General features: G+C 38.7%; 1 protein-coding gene and 1 long non-coding RNA gene across 7 annotated transcripts in view; one reads left to right on the forward strand and one right to left on the reverse strand.

The window, feature by feature from the left end:
- The window catches only part of si:ch1073-396h14.1 (disintegrin and metalloproteinase domain-containing protein 10), a 31798-nt gene that overhangs the window by 15227 nt on the left and 2287 nt on the right, over positions 1-14284 (reverse strand). For 2 of the 4 annotated variants that reach the window (XM_061780727.1, XM_061780728.1), the window contains exons 2-8: positions 13808-13955; positions 12680-12798; positions 12416-12565; positions 7089-7180; positions 6351-6473; positions 3216-3308; positions 2920-3088 (exon numbers count right to left, since the gene is read on the reverse strand). In XM_061780727.1, coding sequence (XP_061636711.1) covers positions 2920-3088; positions 3216-3308; positions 6351-6473; positions 7089-7180; positions 12416-12565; positions 12680-12798; positions 13808-13955 — 894 coding nt within the window. Of the gene's footprint in view, positions 1-2919; positions 3089-3215; positions 3309-6350; positions 6474-7088; positions 7181-12415; positions 12566-12669; positions 12799-13447; positions 13548-13629; positions 13788-13807; positions 13956-14284 lie in introns of those variants that run through there. The other 2 variants (XM_061780731.1, XM_061780730.1) reach the window with 2 other exon arrangements.
- On the forward strand, positions 369-14137 carry LOC133481410 (uncharacterized). Of its 3 annotated transcripts, none has more exons than XR_009789550.1 (6): positions 369-590; positions 4917-5130; positions 10150-10326; positions 12539-12595; positions 13420-13555; positions 13795-14137. It is a non-coding gene; the product is annotated as an uncharacterized LOC133481410 (long non-coding RNA). The 3 variants fall into 3 exon arrangements; XR_009789548.1 differs by having other exon boundaries at positions 13798-14137; XR_009789549.1 differs by lacking the exon at positions 13420-13555.

A 14284-nucleotide genomic window follows, 5' to 3' on the forward strand; every position in this document is an offset into this window, starting at 1 on the left:
TGTGTAAATTTATCCTCTAAATAGGCGGCACGTACCAATGGTCTCACTCTTTTGGAATGAAAAACCACAGTCGTTAACATGCATTGAAAAGTTTTGTTTATTCGGGCTTTAATTATCCAATCCACCAAACACCAAACGAAAGTCAATGGCAACAGCAAAAAAAAACAACAAAAAAACTGTTTGCGATTGACAGATAAGAGTCGGTAAAAATAATTTGTAGGCACAAGCCACATACTCTGCTCTGCTGCTTATGTGTGTTCCTAACAAATTTTCTTTCCGAGGGCATTGCCAAGAGGCTTTGTTACAACAAAGAAAGAATTTCCCATGTTTAAAAAAAAAAAAAAAAGCTATTCAAGGCAATTGCCCATTTAGGCACCACCAAACATTTGTAGAATATTGGTATCAGTTGAAGGGAAGGTGGAATTTTACTGGGGTCCCAACCCCCAAACTCCCATTGACATATGAAACTTAACTAGAGGAGGAGTCTTATGTCATCGATGGGGGTAGTGCACATGCGAGTGTGTCTGCATGTGTGTGTGCGGGGGTTTCAGAGGCTCATCTGAGCCAGCACCAGCAAGGAACCAGTGGAAGTAAGTTTGCGAGATCCCGAGCGATTCAGTCGTCTGTGGTCAAATGTGATTAACATTAAAAAACTCAGTGACCGGTCACATGGTGCTCAGAAGTCGCAACAATCCCATTGGCCATAAATTTGTGCTGCTCACGTGAGACGTCACCATGGCGATCACACTGTGGAATGTAGCCTCTAAGACGTCTGGGGGTGGTGTCAGTAGTGGTGGTGTGTTCGTGTGTCAAAGGTTCATTGGTGCCTAATCACGTCATTGTGGCAGTCTGCACTCACCCCCCCTTAGGTTAGCCAATGACAAACAGGCAGGAAGTATCCTCTTATCGACACAATTCCCTCAGTTCTCTAACTTCCTGCTGCACAACAATTATACCACATAGGAAGAATACAAAATATGAACCTGAACTTAAAAATCGTCTTTCATCTAAGGTTTTCTTAGTAGTAGTTTAATATAGAATTTTGTATTTCTACCCCCATGCATTAAATTCAGATCTCGAACTTCGTTTTAAGTACTCCCTAAGCCATTTTAGAAGCAGCTAGTGTACTTAACTTTGTTATTCTAATTGTACGTTGCAAAGAAATGCAAAAATAATAATGACCACCATTACTTTCGAAAAGGGTTGGCAAAGTTTTTTGCTCAAGGGTGACATTTGATTCATGAAATTGGGCCAGGTTATTTGTAGATGAGATTTATTTTATTTTTTTTAAAGAAGAGTTAAAAATGTCTATGTAAAATATGACAAATAGTATATTTTTAAATATTAAATTCATAGATTACATAAATATTTATACTTAATATTTTTGTGTTTTTTTATTTATTTATGACACATTAAAACACATTTTAAAACATACCTTAATGATTTATATTTTTAACATTTTATTATGTATAAATTAATAATGTATTTATAATTATTAACCAATTATTTAACAAATTAAAATAAAAATGTTTAATGTAAAAGTTGTAAAAGTTTATTTTGCTGTTTTTATTTTGTTTTATTACTTACACTGAGATAAATGTGTAATATTATTGGGTAAAAAGCTGTAATATACAGTATATAGAAAAAAATATTGGCAGTATGATGTATTTTTGATACAGGATCTTGCATTGAATGTTATTAATTTGTCATAATGTTGTGTCCTGTCAGCAGGACAGTATAGCAGTTATAGTGATTGCACACAGTAACAAATACTGTTTGTGAGGTATTCTTCACCAACTACAATTTCAGTAGCATATCCCCCGGAAACATGTTGAGGCATTTTATATGCAAATAAGAAAAGGCTAGTTAATTGAGGAGTTCACTTACGTTTTGTTTGTGTTCCCCCAAAACCAAAACACTGCCTGCAGAACAAGACTGAATTAAGGATTCTGGCACCTGTGTGACTTTATTACAACTCCATATAAATTCCATCCAACACTCCTGGTTGTATGGTGTGTGTTGACCAGGTCATGTTGGTCATGACCAGGGAGTCCAAGAAGTCATATAAGCAATGAATCAATGGTGCACCATGCAGAGATTCAAACAATGGACAAAGCAGAGTGAACAAATATTATTTCACCTTTCAAGTCAAATATTTTGGTGAGAGTCGGGACACAAATCTTCTTCACGTTTTTGCTTGCTGCCTTCATCTCTTCTGTCAGGCTGGAATTTTAATTTCCTGGTGTTGAGTGATAACGTATTTGTAATTGATCTCAATGAGAAATGATCATAATATAATAATACATCATGTCATGATGCATAAATGGATGTGGTAGTACATGTTGGGGCATGGCAACTTCCTCTCCAAGAGAAGCAAACACATTGTGACTTGCACTGAGATTCAGTATGTATCAGAAACATTGGACGCAAAACAACAATTCTCAACTGAGCAGTTTAAATTTTTATCAAACAAGAAACCATATGAATCACTTGTGTGTGCTAAAACTGGACCCTGGTGACCTCACAATGAAGCTGTAAAACAATCTAGTTTCTCCCAGCCAATCGGCAAAGAAAAGTGTATCATGAAAAATAATGAAATACAAGGTGATTTAAAATAGGTGGAGCAATATGGTCTAAGGTTCAAATGTTGAATGGGTTAAAGTCACAATATAAATTAAACAATAAATAAATCAGCTTCAAAAGCATTTTGCTAGTAAACTGACTTGTTGCGAGGATGGTTTACATGTTGAGCACATGAATCCAGTGGCAGGTCGTGCAACTGAAACTTACTCCATCTTTTACTACCACGGTGGTAGTAAAAGCGTAAAAGCCTTTATAGAAACCATCAATACCGAACAAAAACACAATATAACAGCAACTGTTCTGTGTAGATCACCCATTGAGTGTGTTCCAACTTACCAGCTTTTCCCTCCCAGGCGAGTCCCAGCACTCCGCTGTAGTCTCGGTTGGTGAGCAGGTACGACAGGCAAAAGTTGCCCCAGTTATTTTCCGAGTAAAGACTCAGCAGCTTCTCTGGCCCGATGTAGAGAGGATTCAGAGGATCTGTTTTGTTCTCCACAGTCATTACCTGAAGAGTATAGAAGAAGAGACAATACCTAATATGACTGAGTCTCTTATTCCTCATCATGCAGCATTCACGTGAGTTATGTATTAAACCAGCAGATTGGCGGATGGACAGTTGTGTAGCTTCTTACAGTGAGCGATTTGACTTTAAAGTTGATCAGCTTTATTCCATCGAACTCCACTTTGTCGTATATGTCATTGACAGCTCGCATGTAGGAGGCCACCTGGGAACAAACCACACTATTATGCCAGAAAATATTAAGACTTATAGCTCACTTTGGGTCACAATTTAAAGAGAGCTAATGAAAAAGCTGTAATTAGAAAAAAAGCATTCTCTATTTTTTAACAACATATCATTATAGTTTTTATACTTTTCAGAAGTGTTCGTTTGTAGTTTGTATTATTTTCAATTTCACCACCAAAAATGTTCAATTGAAAATTCTTATCTGGGAACAATCGAGCTTTGGTCTGAACACAAAAACAGCAACCATCACTTTTCAGTAGAAAAAAGAGGATAGGTCCCCCCTCCCCCCCCCCAAAAAAAAATTAGGTCGGTGTTCACTGTACATATAAAAAAAGCACATACAAATCTCATAATGTGTTTTCATGCTGCCAGAAAGACATTCACGTGTTAATTAGCTCACTGCCGTAGACGTTTATATTTGTCTACTGGAATCCAACTGCCACTGATGTATATATTTGTCATTTTTCAATGGGTAGGCATGGAAAATGGTCTTTCCCAGTTTGTCTGTGAAATTTAGGCTGCATTGCATTGCTTTGCATTTTAGATCAGTACAGCTTTTTAGTTGAAAAAAAAAGAGATTAGAGGGTAAATCTCAGCTAGTCATGTTGATGAGGGAGAGAAATGCTAACATGTTGGAAGTCGGACAAGTTCGCATCTCACACTCGAACAGAGTATTTATATGTATGGTAGAATTTGAGTATTTGTCACGGTAGTTAGGAGAAAGTGTGTGTCGAGAATGCCATGTAAAAAAAAGTCATAGACGTTCAACTCGAGCCAATGCGATGAGTCAGCTTCGCTCGTTTTACAGTTGGATATCTATAAATGAATTATTATTTTGCCCTCAAGTCTTTTCTCTGTCTTGTTTTCTTGTTTTTATAGTTAGAGGTAATATAAAAGCAAAAAACACTGTTCTGCTTGAAATAGTTTTGCACAAAAAGCTTATTTTCCTCTTTTTGCTCAAAAGTCCGTGTTTTTTGCTCAAACCAACTCGAGTTTACTGCTGATCGTCACAGAACACAATATTCGGTGGGTCTTTGAAATATCAGTCAAAATGCTTTAAAACAGCTGGCAATATGGGAAACTGCTTTGGAAACGGCTGGTAGAGAATGACATAATGGGAAAAACTGAATTTAGAACAACAAGTAAACAGAATCAAGGAAAGATTTGTATTCAACTGGAGGTTTCACTCTGGTGGTAACCAAAATCAAATGTTCTATAATAACCTCTTTACTTAAAGGACTAGGCAGTGAGTGGAGCATACACTGGCCTTTTTCAATTCAAAAGGCCCGTGGCCAACTTTTGAATGAATAATAAAATTCAGGTAAATAGTACATGGCACTGTTAGCCCGCAGGATGCTTTCCACAGCGGTCACACACTTAAAGACACACGTGAAAAGCCTTCACGTGCGATGGCCCGGGTGTATGTACGTCGGGGGTTGAACACACACCAAAAAAAAAACAAAAACAAAAAAAAACCTTGAGCCAGCGGGGAAATTTTATTTGTAAATATTGACACCTAGGACATAGGAGATGGTGAAAGCGGGGCAGCAGCGATTGACAACAACTTTCTGTCTATTTACACCTACAGATCATGTGATGGCATCACTTACAGTGTATTTTCATAGTCCACCTTGCAAAAGTCTGGCTGGAAACCAAGGACAACACGGCTGTGTGTTTGATTGCTTGGTGTGGAAAGAATGCAAAGGAGGTCAGCTGAAGTGATGCGAGGACAGACAGCACAGAGGGAGGGAGGGAATACCAACTAAAGACCAACTTGCCTGACAAATACCACAAATTGTGAGGTAGTATGATGTGTTTCCATTCTATGTTGACGACTCACAATGTGTTTTGAAACTTTTGATGTCATAACATCATACATCATGCACAGCGTGCTGTGTGCAATGCCATGTCAGCTGCGTGTAGAGCTTTGCATGCCCTGATAGTTATTTCAGCCATGCAGCAGCAACACAACAATCGTGTGTTGTTGTTGTTGTTGTTTGCAACATAGCAAAACTAAAACAAAACAAAAAAAATCTGTAAAATTTGCTGAGTAGCTGCAGTATGAGTAAAAAAAATAGTTGATTAACCTTTGATCATGATCTGAATATGGAACATTATTGGAACAAGGGCATAACACAAATGATTTTGATCCTGGAATTAGAATCTGCATTCAGACCAGTTTTGTACAGAACAGATTTTGACAACTCAACTTTGGTGAGTAGATTCTGCATGACCCAAGGATCACTTCATCATGATTTGTATATGAGCTAAAAGACTGACATAACTTAAAAAATTGTGATCGGATTGGACAGGAATCTGGATCTAGCTTATATTTGTGACTCAAATATATCGCAATGTTGTGGATGGACTTTAATTAAATGTAGTACTTAGCTTCATTATGACCTAAGGACATCATTTTCTACAGCGCTTATCCTCATTAGAGTTAAGGGTAAACTGGAGCCTATTCCAGCTGATTTTGGCGAGAGGTGGGGTACACCCTGGACTTGTCGCCAGCCAATCGCAGGGCACATAGACAAACAACCATTCACTCAACCTAACATGCATTTTATTTGTTTTATGTTGGCGGAAGCCAGAGTACATAGTGAACTCACCCGAGCTGTCAAATCATGGGTGATGAAAGCTTGTGCGAGCGCGGTATGATTTAAATTGGCCCCACTATGACTTCACAGTAGGGCCAACATTTGAATATCTTGCTTCAAGACACATTTTCGCAATGCTAAATCAAAAATGTAAGAAGTAAAATTCGGTAACTGGTTGTCCTTTACATTGTTAAGTACACAAACAAATAAACTTTGCTGTAGGGTATAGCACAATAACATTCATTAGAAGTTGTCCAAAATCAGACTGTATCATAATTCATCACTGTGAATTTAGGAGATTAGAGATTAAATCTGGCTGCATTAGTGATTCAGATTAGTTTAATCTATCTGAAATATTAAAGTCAAGCGAGGCATTTAACTTCATTAAGAGCAGCGAAAGATAAAAGGTATGTGAAGCTCACCTGAGCCACAACAACCTCTACAGACTTAAACTTGTTGAAGTAGCGGTGGTCAGCGGTGAGGTGCAGCAAGCAGCTAGTTTTAGCCTCGTCCGCCATTCTCCTCGCACGACTCGTTACCGCCTCCTGTGGGACGCCGAGACGAAGGATCACATGGGGAACTTGTGGCGACAGAAGACAACTTGAACTCTCCTACAGAAACAACATCTGCTCGGACCATTTCACAAGGCCCAGAGACTGGAAATGATCTGTACAGGCAGGCATGTTGCTAAAAATGGATACCTCTAAATGTTCTGAAAGCCATTGTTGATAACGGACACCAGGGACACTTCACTAGTTGATGAACAATAAGATATAGTTACCCTTTGGGAATATTAATTAGTACGTTGTAGATCACATTGACTTCTACTGGCATTTTTGTAACCACACAATCAAAGTTCTGCCACAAAGCCTCGTGAAGTTTAATCAAAGTAGTCAGACACTTTCAGAAAGGTCCATTTCCTGTTTTATGGTGACACGTTCCCTTGTTGCCAATACTGGTACACTTCCGTGGTGGCATCAGGAAAAAAGCCAAAGAAAAAGCAAAGCAGACTTTGGGAGTTAATCCTCAAGTCTCAAGAGATTTGTCACACGTGATAATGGTCTTTTGAAGTCTTTTGAAGCTTATTTTTCCAGAAGGTTTTGGTTGAAATTGTGATGTTTGACTGTGTGTACAGAGGTACCAGGTTAGGACATTCCTACCTGATCATCAGTTTTTAGGCTTTGGGCAAGCGCGTTTAGATGATCTGAACCACAAGATCCAGAATCCGGTCTAGTCCCTCTTGTGGGTAAGACTACAAAAAACAAACAAACAAAAAAAAACAAGCACAGGTCATTGGGATACAAAATTAATTTCACTTTTACCACAGTTCGCACTTTGTTGTTTGTCATGAGTCAATATACTTACAGTGGCTAGAAAAAGTCTACACACCCCTGTTCAAAAGCCAATTTTTTTGTGCTGTAAAAAATGAGACCGCGATAAATAATTTCAAAACTCTTTCCACCATTAATGTGACTTAAAACCTCTACAACTCAATTGGAAAAAAAGGAATCTTTTTGAGAGGGGAAATACAAATAAATACTAACTGAGATAGATAGGTAGGTTGCACACGTGCGCACACCTTCTTATAACTGGCGATGTGGCTGTGTAACCAATCATATTCAAACTCATGTTAAATAGAAGTTAGCACACAACTGCCACTATTTAAAGTGTCTAATTAACCTCACATAAAGTTCAGATTTTCTGGTAGGCTTTTCCTGACATACATTATATTTGCTTTTTAGCAGAAGCCTGAAGGTTTTGCATGAACACACACCGGTCTTTGAAAATGTTCATGAGTCCCTTCACCTTGATTGAGGCCCCAGTTCCAAAAAAAAAGCTCCTAATTGTGATTCTACCACCAGCATGCTTCATTGTAGGTATGGTGTTCTTTTGATGATGAGCAGTGTTGTGCTTTCACCAAACATACACTTTGGATTTACGGCCAAACATTATTTATGAACTTTATTTTGGGTTAATCGAGGCACTTCAAATGGTGGCAGGTGTATGCTGACTCCCCCTTGACAGGAGTTTGAATGTTATTGGTCAATTCTGAACACAGCCACATCTCCAGTTATAAGAGGGTGTGCACACTTTTGCAACTAGATTCCTTTTTTTTTCCAATTGAGTGGATAATTATTTATCTTGGTCTCATTTTTTCCAACAAAAACAGGAATTTGAACAGGGGTGTGTGGACTTCTTATATCCATTATGCTGAAAGTTGTTCACCGCACAAACATTGGAATTCATTGAAGCAAATTGGACAGGAAATAAACATAAAATGTGACTGTGGACCAATTGCCTAATCCAAGTTCCTTCCTGGAGTCATCAAGGTTGTCTCTGCTTTGGCCAGGTGCAGCCAAGAATTACCGGAAGAGGGCCTGTTGTACATAGGACGTGCTTGTACTGCGGTTGTGGGAGCGACAACAGATTATCTCTATAGTTTATCTGGCTGGAAATGGACTTGGAGACAAGCTTCTTCCTTTGGCTCTTACACATTGTACCCACGCGATCGTGAGACACCTGGTCATTAAACATACAGGAAGTGTTGGGTTAATGTTGTTGTCGTCCCTTCTTAACGATAACTGCTTCCACTCTTCTGGAAAACTTTATACAAGATGTATGCCTGTGGGAATTTTTGGTCCACTTTGTCCACTCGATTTTTGGTAACCGTTCTGGTTCATTACAGAGGTATTCGATGGGGTTGATGTCAAGGTTCTTTGCGGGTTCTTCCACGCAGCGCTCATCCAAGCATATTATAGTCCAGTGTTTCCCAACTTTACTGAGCCAAGGCACATATTTTACAATAGAAAAATAGTTCAGGGCACACCACGAAAAAAAAGTTACAAAAAGTAGACACAGGTTTATTGTACCTTCTACCAGCTAATGGAAGAGCATTACATAGTTTTTTTTTTTTCCTGTTACAAAATATCACCGGCATAGATAGTTGAACATTAAATTTTGTAAAAAAAAAATAAAAATAATTATATATATATATATATATATATATATATATATATATATATATATATATATATATATATATATATATATATATAAAAGCATTATTTATCCAATTTATCCAGGTAATACCATTTAAAACAGATTCCCATTAGAAGTGTTGACCTGGCTGCAGACAGCAGAGTCAAACAAAGAACAAACTGTAAATATGTGATAGTGACAATATATATTTACATAATACATTCCAGTACATCTTAGCATATTGCAAATAAAAGGTTCATTGACAGGCTAAAATCACATGTGGCATTCATGTACAGTATCCCTCACTAACTTTTTAAACGATGATATTGGGATGTATGAGGTGGGTTTTATGATTTGTTGCAAAGTGTTCCAGTCGTTTGGACCAGAAAATTGTAAGGATTAACTAAAAGTAGTGCGGACTTTGGGAACGAAGAGGTTAATAAAACTGCTGGAACAGAGAGTGCGGGCGGTGGTATGCATGGTGAGCAGAGAGTGACGATAGGGTGGGGTCTTGCCAATGAATGTTTTAGAAATTAACATGGACCAGTGAATCAGTGCTTAAGTGTTATGGGGAAAATTTTGCTCCAACAAAGTTTGTAGCTTTGGATTGTCCAAAATGTCATTACAATTAGAAGAAAGACGGTCAGAACTTATTTTGCAACCCTATGGTTACTGGGTGCATTTTTAACCACCACACCACAGCAGTTGGGCCATTGTGCCAGATGTCATATTGGGAAACAGTCCCTAAATTGCCTTTGTCTGCAAAGACATATCTCTGCCAGTATAATTTTTTAAGTCTTAAAAAATAAAACTATCTCACTCATGCTGTCAGACACTGTACAAATACTGCAGACAGGTTTGGAAATGTGGCCTTCCCAGTGGGCTTTCTGTAGAAAGTGGGGTGATAGGTTTGATTTCAGTGGGACAGCTTTGGGACAGCGTTCTTCATCCACTGCTGCAATAATCCTTGCTCACATGGGAGTCATTGCATTTCCACAAATTTCTAAATCATGTTGCACAGCCCAAATCATTCAAAACTGTGTCCAACACTAAAAAAAAAATGTAGTAGGTTGTGTTACAAAAGTAATTAATGGTGGTGTAGAATTAGCACAGAATGTCTAAGCATCTGCTCATACAACAACAAATCTTCCCTGCAGCATTCAGTCAAGACAAATGGTTCTAAATTCCCCTACATGCTGTTGAGTCACATGACCTTAAATCACTCTCACATGTTGTTTGCAGTCGCATTAGAGAACCGAAGCAGGCGATGTTTTGTCAATTAACCGGTGATCCATAAGAAGTTCAAGGCCGAGACACATGGACGAGAGAGTGGCAGCGAGAAAACACACCACTCAACGAAACTCCACCTCGGCCAACCACAAAGCAGAAATCAGCTCTGTACAGGGCAGGAGAACTAAGGTATTTACAGAAGGTTGTACTATACTCATATTTTCTCACTTGGATTTGGGTTCCAAAACTAAAGAGGTACAATTTTGGACTCATTTGCACTAGAGCTGTACAATGACTCGCTTTATCTGGTCCGATTAAAACCTAGTGCACATTCTGAGACCCCGAACAACTGTGCTTTCCAGGAATTCCACAAATGCAACTTGGAAGTCCAGCTGCAATACTGTATCATTAGCTCCATTGGAAAAACCAACAGAGTTCAGCCATCTTTCATAGACATATGTCTTAACTCATTGGCTTGTCCAAAGTGGCTGGGCAACAGTTATGAAAAGACAAATATCTGCAAATGATTTATAGCTAATTGGAGCTAATAGTTAACTGCTTTGGCTCACCCACATCCAAATTTAGACCCGAGAGAGTGACTGAAAATGAGATACAGTACAGTAGCAAAAAAGTGAGGCCAAAGGAATCAGGCTACCCCATGACAGAAAGTTGGCTGCACAATTTTTAAAATATTGATATTGAACTCTAATGTTGGGATTAATAAATAGCCAAGCATTCATGGGGTCCCAAAACATATACAAGCAGCTCAGTGCTGTGTCTTCTTGATAAAGATCACAACCACAAACATCTGAGGTGAACTATGTTCGCTCCTTTAAAGGACCAAACATAATTCATTAAAATTTAATGAAATAAAGTATTGACTTTAAGCAATAGGACAGTCATATCACATTTTAAAGAACGTACATAAACATTGGTCTGGAAAAAGAAAAAGAAAAGTATTTCTTTATTTGAATCAGTGGTTCTCAAAGTGTGGTACAAGTACAATTTTCGTTAGTGGTACGTAAAAGAACCACGGAATGAAATTTTCAAATTGTGTTAAAATCTTGATGCGGAATATGTTTTGATTTTAAGGATGTAGACAAACAACCATTCTTACATTCACACCTATGGACACTTTAGACTCTAAAGTTTAGCGTCTTTAATGGAGCTTATATACACAAATACAGCAAGAACATACAAACTCCACGCAGGAGGGTCGGAGCAGAGATTCGATTCCCGAACCTCAGAACAGTGAGGCAGATGTGCTAACCAGTCGGTCACCGCATTGCAGTGGTGAAACAAATTTGAATTTATGACTGTATTTAGCGCAACATGGACCACCCTGTACAGCGCTAGGAGTCTCAAATCTGAGGGTGACATCGTGACATCGCCCATCTCAGGGGAGATCACGTCCTCTCAGGCCTTTGTTACTCCCAGACGACATACACAGAAAGTGGAAATACACGTTGTACCAGACGCATGATGCCTCCCCCCCTTGTGTCCAAATTTAAACTCAGAACGGGACCGTCGATTGTTGTATCGAAACATCTCGTGTGAGATTGTTAAGCGCTTCCTGCGAAATAACCTGACCTGAAGATGAATGCGCAGGCTGTTGTCATTTTGCATTGCTATATCAAAGTCAAGGTTTTGTCTGACAGGATATGAAGCAAGGCTACGTGTGCTCCCAGTCAAACATTCTGGGAATTTGGGACGCTTTCTTGGAAAAAGAACATCACACTGAGAAAGATCACACAAAGTAACACACATGCACTCAATAAAGACGGGCATCTGACCATTATAGGGGGGGGGGATGTTTATTCTATCCATTCGATTTAATTACGAAATATTTTTCTAGTTGAAGTACAATATTATTGAGTGGTATTTCTCCTATTGAAAAACACATTTGTCTTTTTTTTCTTTTTTAATTGGACTTTGGGGCACAAATGATTGGGCCCCACAAGTTCTGTCTAGCAACAAGCACCCACACAAGTACATGCCTTGACCAGGCAATTCTGTTGATCTATGTTGCCTACTCGCGAGATGAACATGTATTGTATTGGGTTTTATAACAGACTATATAATGTTTGTGTTCTGGTACTGCACATTGTTGTTGGAGGAGAAACTCGACGTAAAAACATAAAACAAGATTAAATATTAAAAGGAGTGTGAACACAGTACAGGGGCTGACATATTTTTAACAACTTCTGAGACAAATAATACGCAACACAAATCTTCCTGTTTGATGTTCTGATATACTGCATGGGCATAATTTTCTTACCCATGTCATCCTCACGATAGATGATGGAGTGGTGGTCAGTGACGGTGTATCTGTGAGCCGCTTCTACGTGATAAGTAACGTTGTTTGTGTGTATGCTTCCTTCAAATTGACCCTGTAACACAGATCCATGACACGCTGAGTCGTGTTCACCTGCAAGAGGGGGTTGAAAGATACAACAAGGTCAGTGAGCTCGATTCTCATTAGCTCCATGGGAGCACCTACATACACACACACACACACACACACACACACACACAAAGTCACCCTCCAGTGTCCCTGAATATAAGTGGGAGAGGTCAGCCGCTGTGGCTCCATCCTCGCTGACCACCTTAAAGTCGCTGGAGAATGTCCCAGCATCTCGTCTCAGACGCAGTCGGAAAGTTCTACAGAAAAGAAACAGACAAGCAGTGAAAAATAAGAAAACCACAGTGCAAAGTCTAAAGTTAAAAATAATAATTAGATATCTAAAGTAGCAGTTGAAAGAATCACTTCCCTGTTCAAAAGTGCTGTCATCAATACACCTTTATTAACTGTAGGCAATGTACATTTTTTAACTAAATAACTAGCGTTAAGAGTGGAATGTGAAAACAACAAAACGGACTAAACCTCAACTTTGATGAAGAGTCGCTGAGATTACTGCTTGTGTTTGGGTGGGGACCTTCTTCATATAAAAGCATAACACAGCCAAGTTAACTTTAGAGCAGAAGTGTCCAAACCATCTCCAAGGGCTGCAAAAGAGCAACTTTCACATCCTTACCTTTAATTTATGAAACACGCTAAAACCAATTCAACAGCGTAGGTAATGATAAGATAAGCAATTATGCATTGATTTTATGTATATTATATGTTGAAAACTGCTATATCACAGCTTTCTGTTAAAGGTGAAATTGTTAATGATTTTTCCGGATTTTGTGGCCTGCGGTCCTGTCCCATCTCCACATTCAGGACCAAAACAGGAGCTGACAATCTTTAACAGTGTGTATACTTCATTTGTATCTTTACAGTGATAGTGGCTATAAAAAGTCCACACACCCCTGTTCCAGGAGAGAGGCGAGTCTTTCCTAAATCGTATCAAGTTCCAGTTCCAGTTCTTTGGTTGTCACAAATTGCCGTCTTTGCCATCACTCGTACCCTTCATAGGTAACATCAGAAAAATCCCAAAGATAAAGTAAAACACTTGCGGAGTGGAGCTAATCCTTAAGATGTTCACTAACCTGAACTTTCATAAGACATGCCGAGGATTCTTGCCTTTAACAGCATGGAAAACATATAGATTTTTTTGGTCCTGGAAAAGTTGCAAACCATGGAATCCAATTTATCCTATAGAGTAACATTAGAAGTGGAGGCCATTCTGTACTCTGTTTTTTATTTTTTTTTAGTAGAAGTCCAGACCTGTGAAAAGCAGTGAAGTCCAGATCCAGTATGTGTCGCTGAGATTGTGCAGCTCTGCGGGCTCGCAAGTGCTTCCTGTGGAGATCCTCCCTGTCGTATGATAGGCCCTCATAGTGTTTTATGTACGGACTGATGAAGCTCATGGGACCTGACAGAATAGGAAAACATTGTGCATTTGTTTTTTGTGTGTGTTGCTCAACCAGTGGCTAATTATTATGGGCACAGAATGCCAAGGCCAAACCTATCAGGCTACCCCGTGACAGAAAAACTGCTGCAGTTTTAATAATATTAATAAAATGGTGGTCTTCTTGATTAAGATCACAAGCACAAGCATCTGAGGTGAATGATGTTTGGTCCTGTATAAAATTATAGTTTTGTTGTTGTTGTTGTTGTTGTTTTGAAAGACAAAGCCATATTTAATAAAGCACACATACACCTCAATAAATTACAATATGGTAGAAAAGTCAATTTATTTCA

The sequence above is a fragment of the Phyllopteryx taeniolatus genome, chromosome 7 (genome assembly GCF_024500385.1).
Source record: "Phyllopteryx taeniolatus isolate TA_2022b chromosome 7, UOR_Ptae_1.2, whole genome shotgun sequence".
Taxonomy (NCBI): domain Eukaryota; kingdom Metazoa; phylum Chordata; class Actinopteri; order Syngnathiformes; family Syngnathidae; genus Phyllopteryx; species Phyllopteryx taeniolatus.